Raw genomic sequence first — 12,565 nt, 5'->3', positions numbered from 1 at the left:
TTTTTTGATAAGCTTTTGTTTTTTAAGTTGTAATGATAATAAATCTGAAACAAGTAAATCTGTTATATTACTTTCTGTATGCCTTAGCTTAAAAAGGGCCTTGGGGAGGGGTGCCTGGGTGGCTCAGTTGGTTGAATGTCTTGACTCTTGATTTTGGCTCAGGTCATGATCTCAGAGCTTTGGAATCAAGCCCCTTGTCAGTCTCTATGCTCAGCAGGCAGTCTGCTTGAGGAGTCTCTTTCCCTCTGCCCCTCTACTCCCGTATGCACTCTTTCTCGCTCTAAAACAAATAAATAAATCTTAAAAAAAATAAAAGTCCTTGGAGAGAATGTTGACTATTTGGTCAGATAAAAAATTGTTACTAGAATTGGGAATGCCAGAAAGCCAGGCTGTCATCAAATAATGAAATTCAGTTCTTGTAAGTTCAAACAGCATACTTTGTAACCTGTGGAAGTAGGTTAACTTTAAGTTTTAGTTTTCTTTTCTGTAAAATGAGAAGAGTAATAAATGTGATGATCTTGGAATTCCCAAGTTCCAAGATGCTATGTTTTTTAGCTATTAAATTATACATCGTTCAGTTTTTATATCCTCTTTCAGGTAAATTGCTTAGATATATTAAAGTGGATGAAGATGGAAATTAACAAATATTGCATATTATATGCTTAAGAAATATGCTGAGGGTATAATAGACAAATACAATTTTGGTTTTGAGCTACTAAAATCTACAGATTTCTCTGACCATAAAATGAGCATTTTGTGCATTTTTTGTATAAAAATGGTCACTTTTTCCCAGCAGAAAATGTGTATATTTCAAATATTGCACAGGAAAACAAGTATAATTTATAAATATTAAAATATTTTCTTTACTACTGTTTTTTATGCTATCTGTAATTTGTTAGAAATAGAGCACGTTTGAAATGGTTAGTTTTCCACTCAGGAAAACTATTTTAGATATTTAAAATCATAAGTCCTATAAGCAAGTTTTTAACTTTTCAAGCATTCTTAAAAATTTCAGTTAACTTAAATTTTTAATTTTGGTTGAAGTATAGTTAACATAGATCCTGTATTACTTTCAGGTGTAGAACATAGTGATTTGGCAATTATAAACATTACAAAATACAGCATAAGTATAGTTACCATCTGTCACTATAAAAAGTTACTACAATATTATTGGCTGTATTTCCTACACTGTACTTTTTATCCCTCTGATTTTCTTATTTTATAACTGGAAGTTTGCCCTTCTTTAACCACTCACCTATTTTGCCCATCCCCCCCCCCATTTGTTCTCTGTGTTGTACCTGTTACTCTTTGCTTGTATTATTTTTTAAATTCCATATATAGGGGCACCTGGGTGGCTCAGTTGTTAAGCATCTGCCTTCGGCTTGGGTTGTGGTCCTGGGCTTCTGGGATCGAGCCCCGCATCTGGCTCCCTGCTCCGCGGGAAGCCTGCTTCTCCCTCTCCCACTCCCCCTGCTTGTGTTCCCTCTCTCGCTGTGTCTCTCTCTCTGTCAAATAGATAGATAAAATCTTAAAAAAAAAAAAAAGACTGAAATCTTAAAAAAAAAATTCCATATATATATGAAATCTTATAGTATTTGTCTTTCTCTGATTTAATTCACTTAGCATAATACCCTCTAAATCCATCCATGTTGTGAATGGCAAGATCTCATTCTATTTTACGGCTGAGTAGTATTCCATTGTATGCATATACCACATCTTCTTTAGTCCTCTATTAATGGACACTTAAGTTGCTTTCATGTCTTGGCTATTGTGAACAGTGCTGCAGTAAACATAGGAGTGCATATATCTTTACAAATTAGTGTTTTTGTTTTCTTTGGGTAAATACCCAGAAGTGGAATTACTGGACTGTATGTTACTTCAATTTTAAAATTTTTGAGAAACCTTTGTACTGTTTTCCACAGTGACTACACCAATTTATATTCCTACCAACAGTCCACAAGGGTTTTTTTTCCTCTACATCCTTGCCAACACTTGTTATTTCTTGTCCTTTTGATATTAGCCATTTTGACTGGTGTCACATAATATATCATTGTGGTTTTTATTTTTATTTCCCTGATGATTAGTGATGTTGAGCATCTTTTTATGTGTCTGTTGGCCATCCTAAGTCTTCTTTGGAAAAATGTCTATTCAGGTCCTCAGTCTATTTTTTTTTTTAAGATTTTATTTATTTATTTGACAGAGAGAGATACAGCGAGAGAGGGAACACAAGCAGGGGGAGTGGAGATGGAGAAGCAGGCTTCCCGCTGAGCAGAGAGCCCAATGCGGGGCTCGATCCCAGGATCCTGGGATCATGGCCTGAGCCGAAGGCAGATGCTTAACAACTGAGGCACCCAGGCATCCCCTCAGTCTATTTTTAATCAGATTATTTTTGGTCATTGAGTTCTATGAATTCTTTGTATGTTTTGGATCTTAACACCTTATCAGATACGACATTTGCGAATATCTTCTCCCTATTCAGTATGTTGCCTTTTTGTTTTGTTGATGGTTTCCTTTACTCTGCAAAAGCTTTTCAGTTTGATACAGTCTCAGTAATTTATTTTTGCTTTTATTGCCTTTGCCTAAGAAGGCATATCCAGAAAAATATTGCTAAGGCTAATATCCAGGACTTACCACCTATATTTTCTTCTGGGACTTTTATAGTTTCGAGTCTCACATTTAGGTCTTTAATCCACTTTGAGTTTATTTTTGGGTATGGTTTAAGAAAGTGGTCCAGTTTCATTCTTTTGCATATAGCTGTCCAGTTTTCCCAACACCACTTATTGAAGAGACTATCTTTTCCCCATTGTATATTCTTGCCTTCTTTGTCGTAGATTAATTGACCATATAATTGTGGGTTTATTTCTTAGCTCTCAGTTCTGTTCCATTGATCTCTGTGTCTGTTTTTGTGTCAGTACCATACTGTTTTGATTACTATAGCTTTGTAATAGAATTTGAAATCCGGGATTGTGATATCTCCAGCTTTGTTCTTTGTCAAGATTGCCTTGGATGTTCAGGGTCTTTTGTGGTTCCACACAAATTTTAGGATTATTTGTTCTAATTCTGTGAAGAATGCTGTTGGTGTTTTGATAAGGATTGCACTGAAACTGTAGATTGCTTTGGGTAGTATAGACACTTTAACAGTATTAATTCTTCCAGTGCATGAACACAGTATATGGTTCCATTTATTTGTGTCCTCTTCAATTATAGTTTTCACAGTATGGGTAGGTCTTTTACCTCCTTACATCAATCATGAATTACACGCCTTTTCTCTTTTAAAATATTTATAAACCTAAAAGTATTTTTCTTTCTGCTGTTCTCAGGATGGAAAAATTGAAGCTGAAGAATTTACTAGACAACTGTATGTTGAACTCAAGTCTTCACCTCAGCCTCACCTAGTTCCTTTTCTTAAGGTAATGGAAATCCTGAATATTTCAATAAGATAGCTATGTGAAGATACTAACAATGTAGGAGAAAGCTCTCAAATGTTGTAATCTGTTAAGAATGTTCATAGTCCATATTCTTTGGATTGGAACACTTGGGGGAAATAAAAGTAACATCTCATTTGTGAACATAACTTAATGATTATATTGGTAAAGTTTACATCTTAAAAGGCTTGATTTTTCCTTTAAAATAGGGCCTTCTGTGGGGCGCCTGGGTGGCTCAGCTGGTTTAAGTGACTGCCTTCGGCTCAGGTCATGATCCTGGAGTCCCAGGATCGAGTCCCTCAGCGGCGGGGGGGGGGGGGGGGGGGGGGGGGTCCCTGCTCAGCAGGGAGTCTGCTTCTCCCTCTGACCCTCCCCCCTCTCATGCTCTCTCTCTATCTCATTCTCTCTCTCAAATAAATAAATAAAATCTTTAAAAAATAAAAAAAATAAAATAGGGCCTTCTGCTTTGTCCTAATGACTCATATTCTCCTAGAAATAATAAATAGTGCCAAAGTTGGTGGGAAAGCTGTTATTTTTAAAAATTGATTTATACTGTTAGTAAGCATGCTCTTTTCTAAGATTTGTTGAATTAAGTAGAATTTGACATAGAATAGTATATTTGATAACAAGAGACTATAAAAATTATTTTTTTTCCTTGGACACTCAGAAGCTGAAGAGGAATCAAGTTGAAATTTAAAAAGTCATTAAAGAACTGGAATTATATTTAACACAGAGTCATCCCATAAATTTTGAAATAATGGAATGAGGAGTGGCCTTTAGAAATATTTGGTTTAGGGGTACCTGGGTGGGGCAGTTGGTTGAATGTCCGACTCTTGGTTTTGGCTCAGGTCGTGATCTCAGGGTTGTGAGATTGAGCCCTGTGTCAGGCTCAGTGTGGAGTGTGCTCAGGATTCTCTCTTCCTCTTTGCCTCCTGCTCATGCTCGCTCTCTCAATCTCTCTCTCCCAAATAAATACATCTTTAAAAAATTTAAAAAGAACTATTTGGTTTAATTGTCTAGAGGAGATGAAAGAGGCATCACAGTGGAAGACTCCTTTTGGTTGCCTCATAAAAAAAAGAGTGGGAACGGAAATGGAGCACCACATTTTCAGAAGGATATTACAGTAATGGAAACTGTCACTAGGAGGGTGAGCACACTGATTAGGAGGGTGCCAATCATGTTGAAAAACAAAATGTGGCTAAAGAAACAGAATGTTTTAGCTAGAGGAGACTTGGTCTGGGCAAAGGGAGGTTGAAGCTTCAGCATAATATCTAATATCAAATGACTGATACCCTGTTTTTGGATGATCCTCTTGATTGAGAAATTAGAGGCAGTCCTTCCTTTCAGTGCAAAAGTTCTTTGAGCTATAGGTTGTCTGCATGACACTGACAACTCTTGAATTCATCTATATTTCATACTCACTGGAGACACTGGGGGAGAAGGGAGGAAATCACGTATGTTCTTATTCATCCTATGCTTTGCTAGATACTTTACTTTTAATTTGCATCATTTGCACTTACTTTTCCTATCAGTCTTTTGAGGATACTAGGTGCTAGATATTATAGTATTTTCCATTTTAGAGATAAACTGTTTATATTGACTACTTTTTTATCAAACTTACAGGTCCAGAATTTATCCTATCTGACTCTGCTTGCTAGGTAACACTACCTTAAAGTTACCAAATACTACACCATGAAATTTTTGTGGTTTGTATGTATTTTCTAAGGACCTATTAAGCCTTGTGATTTGTTTCTTGAGAATTTTTCCCCCCATTTTTGAGAGCTCTTGGGCATTGAATGTTGTGTAGAGATGAGGGATTCAGCATTTAATCTCTGGCCAGCTGATCAAGAGATAATTTAATATACAGTTTTATAATAGTCTCTTTGAGTCTGATTATTTTAACATTTGTTCCAGTTGTGTTTTTCTCAGGACCCCTTCATATTAGATTTCTAGCTTAAATTTAATCAGATCACTTCATTTGTTCATGTATTTCCAAAGCAGCTTGTTTCCCACCATTTTTTAAGTTTGGAAAAAGATTATGAGACTCTGCTTCTTACTTTCCTTTGTTACCATTTATATACATATTTGAAAACCTTCAGAGAAGAACTTCTCAATCCTTTTTAATAAAAAAAAGTAAAAGATGTAACTAAAAGGAAAGGAAAGGAAGAACAATAGTTCTCATTTGCTTCTAAAATTCAGTCAGACTGCCTTTATTTAAGTGTCAAAACAAGGAAAACTTCCAAACAGCCCTTGAATTCACCAAAAGATAATCTACTGTCTACCTCCTTTTCCATTTTTTTTTCCTTACTCAAAAACAAAAACAAACAAAACCCCCAGGGATCAAAAGGCAGAATGTTCTACTTTTTAGTTTGAACTGCCTTTACTCTTTCAGAAAGATACAAGGAGAGACACCAACTTAAAATGTAGTCAGAAAATATTCTAGCTCAATTAAGGAAATTGACCTTGTTTGTATTAGTTTTGTTTTTAAAAGATTTTATTTGTCAGAGAGAGCACAAGCAGGGGGAGCAGCAGGCAGAGGGAAAAGCAGGCTCCCCACTGAGCAGGGAGCCCGAGGTGGAACTCAATCCCAGGACCCCGGGATCACGACCCGAACCGATGCAGACACTTAACTGACCGAGCCACCCAGGCATCCCGTGTATTAGTTTTATTTTGACTTAAAGACTGCTTTTATCCAAAGTTTGAAAGTTAATTAACAAAAACTTTTTTTTTAGATTCTATTGTCATATAAAGAAATTTACTGATAGAATAATTATTAGTGATCTATTATGGGGTATAAGTAAATACAACCAAGTATGACACAGTGTTTTATTTTACCAAATTGATTTTGAGGGATATAAAATAAATTCAATACTGAGAGATAATAATTTTGTATTGAAAAATAAAGCACTTTTGTGCTTTAAATTGGTTGTATCCTAGATCTTGGCAGGATATGAGTACCAAGTGATGCCAGATTTCCTCAACTGAAATACCTGGTATACTTTTGATTTATCTTATGTTGTAAAGCTATGAAATACAAAGTAGTTCTATTTTACTAGCAGCTAATTTGTTTAGTTATCAGGTTCTTTTTTCTCCCGTTTCTAGAAAAGTGTGAATGCCTTACGACAACTCATGCCCAACTCCCAGAGCTTTATTCAGCAGTGTGTTCAGCAGACCTCTAACGAGGTAGTCATTGCTACCTGTACCACAACAGCAACAACTTCTCCTGTGGTGACAACAACAGTTTGCTCAGTCCAGTGTGAAAAACCCATCATTGTTTCCGGAGCAGCAACACCCAGTACTATGTCAGTGCCGACTCTGAATCCGCTTGCTGGTCCGGGGGGAGCAAAAACTGGAGTTGTGACACTTCATTCTGTGGGTCCGTGTGCTGTACCAGGAGGAACAACAGCTGGAACTGTTTTGCTTCAGACTCCAAAACCACTTGTGACATCTATACAGAATACAGTTACAGCAGTCTCTCTTCAACCTGAAAAGCCAGTTGTCTCTGGGGCAGCAGTCACGCTGGCTCTTCCCTCAGTAACTTTCGGAGAAACTTCCGCGGCAGCTCTCTGTCTTCCATCTGTGAAACCCGTTGTTACTTCTGCTGGGACCACATCTGACAAGGCCGTCATTGCTCCAGTCCAGATCAAACTTGCACAGCCGGGCCCCATTCTTTCACAGCCAGCTGGGATTCCTCAGGCAGTTCAAGTCAAACAGCTAGTGAGTAACATTTCATTTCTTCCTCAGTTTCTTTTTTTGAAAATTTCAAACATTCAGAAAACTGGCAAGACTAGTCAGATGAGCCCCTGAGTATCCTTGACTTATCACACTTGCTTAGTCTTTCGCTCTCTATTCACATACATAAGCACACACACACAACTTTTTCCTGAACCATTTGAGAGTTAATTGCAGAAGTTGTGACATTGTACCTCTAAGTACTGTGTATCTCTTAAGGAAAAGGATTTTTTTTTTAACATAATGGCCACGTACTTATCACACTTGGAAATTTAATATTGGTATAATTTTTTTTTCCCAGTTGTCCCCAGTGTCCTTTATAGCTAATAATGTCCCCTTTTTTGATGTTTCTGATAAGAACTGCGTATTGCATTTACCTGTCCTTTCTCTTTAGGCTCCTTTAATCTAGAATAGCTTCCCAGCCTTTTGTTAGTTGCTCATTTGGTTGTAATAGTTTTAAGTACCCAGGCTAGTTGTTTTGCAGAATGTTCTTTGTTTTATCTAATTGTTTTCTCAAGATTAGATTCAGACTGAATCTTTTGGGCAAGGTCATTACAGAAGTAATGTTATGGTAACATTTCTCAAGAAAAATGTGCAAAGAGGAGAGGGAAACAGTGAGGGGAGTAGATGAATATGAAATTGTGGTTTTTCCTAAACTTGGTAGGTTGGGAGGTTCTTAGGTGAAAGAAATTTTAGCTGTTTATCATTTAGTGTTGTTAACCTTAGGAATAAAACTGTCTATTATTTTACCAGCAAAAATGGGTTTATTTGGGAATGGCAAAGAATTAGAGTTCAGGACAAGCAAGATATGTCAAAACCATAGGCAGATCTAGAGAACAAAGAAGAATGGCCTTGTACAGAGGAAAGGGGGAAGTTGGAAAATGCTTTTATAAAAGTCCACTGGAGTAAACCAAAGTGTAGTGCCTTCTCATTGGCTTGAGTTGTGACAGTCTGTCATTGGCTGGGCTATTGCTGGCAAGGTGAAAAATCTTTTTTCCTCCTACAAAGGTAGTAAAGGATAGGCTTCTTCCTATTGGGAATGCAAGGTACCTCCCTTTCTGTTGGGGTCTGCAATTGATGACTAGTTATAGGGTGTGAGAGGTTCCCCTTCTGGCCTCCTGACTCATTTTAGTGAGGTTTCCCTTTATTTTCATAGTGTTTAGAACATTCCAGTTTAATCAAGACAGACTGTCAGATTATTACTAACCTGTAGGAAATATTACATGGTGAATTAATTAAAAATTACATTTCTTAGTAAACTCGCTTACCTTATAACAGTTAGCTGTTCTTTTAAATTTGGGTAATTGCCCTTGTTTTCTTTTATAAATCTTTATGTTAAAGGCTGTGTGTTGAATCTCATTATTTTAGTTTATTCTGCTTCTGAGAATAATAAAATCTAAGTAAACTTCCCAGCCTTTGTTGTCTGATCAGGAGAAGAGGTTAATATCTGTGGATGATTGTCTTTGAGGCAAAGGTCAGCTATGGGCATAAGATGAAAGGGGGAAGATCAGGGCACCTGGGTGGCTCAGATGGTTAAGTGTCTGCCTTCAGCCCAGGTCAGGATCACGGGGTCCTGGAATCGAGTCCTGCATCAGGCTCCCCCCGCTCAGCAGGGAGCCTGCTTCTCCCTCTGCCTCTCTCTCTCTCTGTCTCTCATGAATAAATAAAATCTTAAAAAAAAGAAAGAAAGGAAGAAAGAAAGGGGGAAGATCAACTTGGACAGTGGTCAAACTCTTGGGTAGGTAGGAAGTAATGTCATTTCCTGGGTGCTAATAATTTTTCATCCCTTCCTACCCTGAGTCTGATTTTCAAATAAAGAAATGTAGGGCCTGCCTTGCAGAATTTCTCTTGGGTTGTTTGAATTTAATCTCAGAGATGAAACCTTTTTAGAAGCAGTGATTCTTAAACATCAGTTTCAACAGCCAGCTTTGGGAACCACTGAAACAGAGTAATTGCCTCAAGGAGAGGCCTCTTTTTGGTAGCACTGAACAGAATTGAAATCCTTTTTACAGGTCATAAGTGATTCTTGAATCACTGTTAATCTTTATTGAACATCTATACCATATTAGTTTCTGAAGTGAAATAACACTTTACAGCTATGTAGAATTTTAAAAGCATGTCAGGTATTACTGTGGGTTTTAAAATAATTTTATGGTGAAGAAAAGGCAAGGAGGAAACTTAAGAATCTGGAAACATTAAGTGACCCATCCACTGGCATTCAACAAGCCTTGGATCTCAGACTAAAACCCAGGGTCTTTCCCATTAGGATAAGGTACTCATGGCAAGAACTTCTAGGTATCTAGAGTGTCCTGAAACAGTAAGACTGGTAATAATATCTTGACAGCATTTATATTTTGTATGTTTGACTTGTTGTACATGAGAAACAATTTCAATCAAGAAAAAATGTAACAGATATTTCAATGGGGGGAATCTGGCTGGCTGAGTCCAGGGAGGATGGGACTTTTGATCTCAGGATTGTGAGTTTGAGCCCCACGTTGGGTGTAGAGATTACTTAAAAAAAAAGAAAAAGAAAGAAAATCTAATGGTAAAATTTTAGGGATTTTTTGACCTCCTACTTTCATTCTTATAAAAATGTGGAATAATTTAGTTTTTCTTGTGAATTCTGCTTTCTTGTTTGGCCTTTGTTTTAATTTCACTCAACAAATTTGATGTATTTATACCTTCCTATTTAAAATGTCAAACACCAGAGCATCTAGACACTGAAGATGCATTGTAATCTGTTTCATAACACATTTTTACCTGGGGGCACAAAACAAGCCATTCTGTGTGGTAATGCCACAGAGAGGCTTGAACTAGGACATTCTTTCAAATCAGCTAATTTAGGAAATTAATATTACTAAAGTTTAGTATTACTAAAGTAATTTAAGAATATCATCCATGAGGCCATCATAAACCATAGTTCAATTTAATCCCAGATAAGTGAGGGGGAAAATACTCAGGGTGCTAGAAACATAAGATAGTATTCAGTGCAGCTTATAAGAGATATGGCAAATCATAATTTAAAATATGAGAATTGCCATACTGGTTCAAATCTGTGTTTTGTGCAACTCAGGATGTAGTCTCCAAAAATGAGCTGAAGAATACAAGTATAGATTGTTCAATATTAGGTTTAAAATTTGTTTATTTCTGGGGTGCCTGGGTGGCTCAGTTGGTTAAGGGACCGTCTTGATTTCGGCTTAGGTCATGATCTCAGGGTGGTGAGATTGATTCCTCCACCCTCACCCCTTGGGTCAGGCTCTGTGCTGGGTTGGAGCCTGCTTGAGATTCTTTCTCTCCCTCTCCGTTTGCCTCTCCCCCTCCACCCTCCCACCCCTCTTGCTCACACCTTCACACTCTCTAAAAAAAAAATTTTTTTTGTTTATTTCCTTTAATGATTGATCATGAATTTTAAAACCTCTTCTTAATGTTTTATGTTTCTAGCATGTACTAGTTTTTCTGGAGAATTGTATAGGTTTCTTGCCTTCTAGGTGTTTTAAATATCACACTTTTCAAATTATAAGGATCCTCTTAATCTCCCAGTGTAGGGTTTAGATTTTATAGAATTATTATTTTATGAAATAATATATTTTTATTCCAGATTAAAGAGGCCCTTCCCCATTTATTTTTTTAATTTAGATTTGTTACTATATATTATCTCTTCTATCTCATTGATTATTGTATGTTATCCTCTGGGGATCTGCTAGAGTTGTCATCAAATGAAATAATTGGAATTGTTCAGTTTCTTTAGATATAAGTTTTTCATTTTGTGCCAGTAGTTCATTGCTTTGTATAGTTTGGTCCTCAAATGCTTGAATTGTTGAAATATGGACCTAATCAGTAGTTCCTGTGATTTCATCTGACAATCTAGTTCTTATAAATGGTTAGTGTTATTGTTATTGAACAATTCTGGCATAGTAGGTGTTATATGATGTTACATACTCCAACTAAATGTTAAGCTTCATGGTTTTACCTTTCTTTAAAAGTTGATGAAAGGAAGTGGATGAACTGTATTATAGTTCACAGATGATGGGTAGATAGTAAGTAGAAACTTCAGTTTTGTTGCTTAAAAGTTTTTCTTAGGATATTTGTGAAAAAACTGTTATTCATAGTTGAGCAAAAGCTAAATTTAATTTAAAGATTATCTACAGATCAGAAATCATAAATTTTTTAACAGAAACTTAGAGGTTCTCAATTTGAAGCAGCATTTACAGATTCCTTATAAAAGCTGGTAGTATAATTAAAAATTCATTTGAGCACATTTTTAAAAGTGTTTAGAAGGCCCTTTAAATGAAAGAAACAGCATATTCTGAAGTTTACCAACGTTGAGTTTTAATTTAGATTGGGTATGGCATATAAGTTTCAATCTTCTTTGTAGGATTTTACTGGAGTTCTATGTTAAGATTCTGAGGCTGGATGAGGGTAAGTAGAAGTGATGGCATTTAGTGATATATGCCATTGTCCCAGAAGATAAGGAAATAGTGGTACAAGAACCACGTACTGGCTGTTCCTGAGAAATAGTTGGGAACTAACATGTATTTCCTGACTATAAAGCTGCAGCTTTTGTTTAGTTGGGGTCCTCTATTTTCTAGAACTCAACCTACTGAGTGCATGCCAGTAATCACATATTGAATATTATATAGACATAGAAATTAGAGGCGATAATACGCTTGATTCCAATCACTGTGTGTGTATGTACTAGTTGAGTTATTTAGGGATAAGAATTTGATTGATGTGTATTTATGAACAGGGGAGTAGGTGAGGATTGAAATACAGGGAAAGCAAAGTGTAAGAGACTCATTTGGTTAAGTGCTGGACTCTGATTTCGGCTCAAGTCATAATCTCAGGGTCATGAGATCAAGCTCCATCCTGCTCCGTGCTTAGCGAGGAGTCTGCTTCAGATTCTTTCCCTCTCCCCGTCCCCCTGCTCACACATGCTTTCTCTCTCTCTCAAATAAATAAAATCTTTTTTAAAAAAAGTGTAAGGGATGTTCTCATCTACTTGTTTAACTCAAACTTGTGTTTCTTTGTGTCCTTTCCTTATGAAATTTAAGAATAGTTCCTTGTCTGATATCCCAGAGCATAATGTAAAAATCATAATGTAAAAAAATCTAAGTGATACTGTGTTGCACTAGATCTGTATTTCTATAAACTACTAGAACATTATTTTATGTTAACATCCAAAAGAAACATCAGAATTTGACATGTCAAGAGAAAAGGCTAAGGTATGTACTATTTATTGATTTTCCTGTCTAGTGGCTTTTTGGAGGGAAATTAAATAAAGGACTTAAGTTTTTCTTTTCCTTGCCAAGTAGGAGTAAATACCTCTTTGGGTGAATTTCCATCTCTCTGTGATAATTTCAGTCTCCATAAGATGCCTAATACTGTGGATTTAAGTGGTACTTTCTTTG

The 12,565-nt window shown here is 36.5% G+C and overlaps 1 protein-coding gene across 4 annotated transcripts in view; it reads left to right on the top strand.

Moving 5' to 3' along the window:
• The window catches only part of TAF4B (TATA-box binding protein associated factor 4b), a 126,073-nt gene that overhangs the window by 20,220 nt on the left and 93,288 nt on the right, over window positions 1–12,565 (top strand). For all 4 annotated transcript variants that reach the window (XM_025886782.2, XM_025886779.2, XM_073898387.1 and 1 more), the window contains exons 6-7: window positions 3,321–3,410; window positions 6,528–7,142. In XM_025886782.2, coding sequence (XP_025742567.1) covers window positions 3,321–3,410; window positions 6,528–7,142 — 705 coding nt within the window. The remainder of the gene's footprint in view (window positions 1–3,320; window positions 3,411–6,527; window positions 7,143–12,565) is intronic.

This window comes from Callorhinus ursinus, unplaced genomic scaffold, assembly GCF_003265705.2.
Source record: "Callorhinus ursinus isolate GAN/ISIS: 27379988/994484 unplaced genomic scaffold, GSC_fseal_2.0 scaffold11, whole genome shotgun sequence".
NCBI lineage: Eukaryota > Metazoa > Chordata > Mammalia > Carnivora > Otariidae > Callorhinus > Callorhinus ursinus.
The sequence above is the reverse complement of the archived record's forward strand: the minus strand, read 5'-3'. Positions and strand labels throughout refer to the sequence as shown.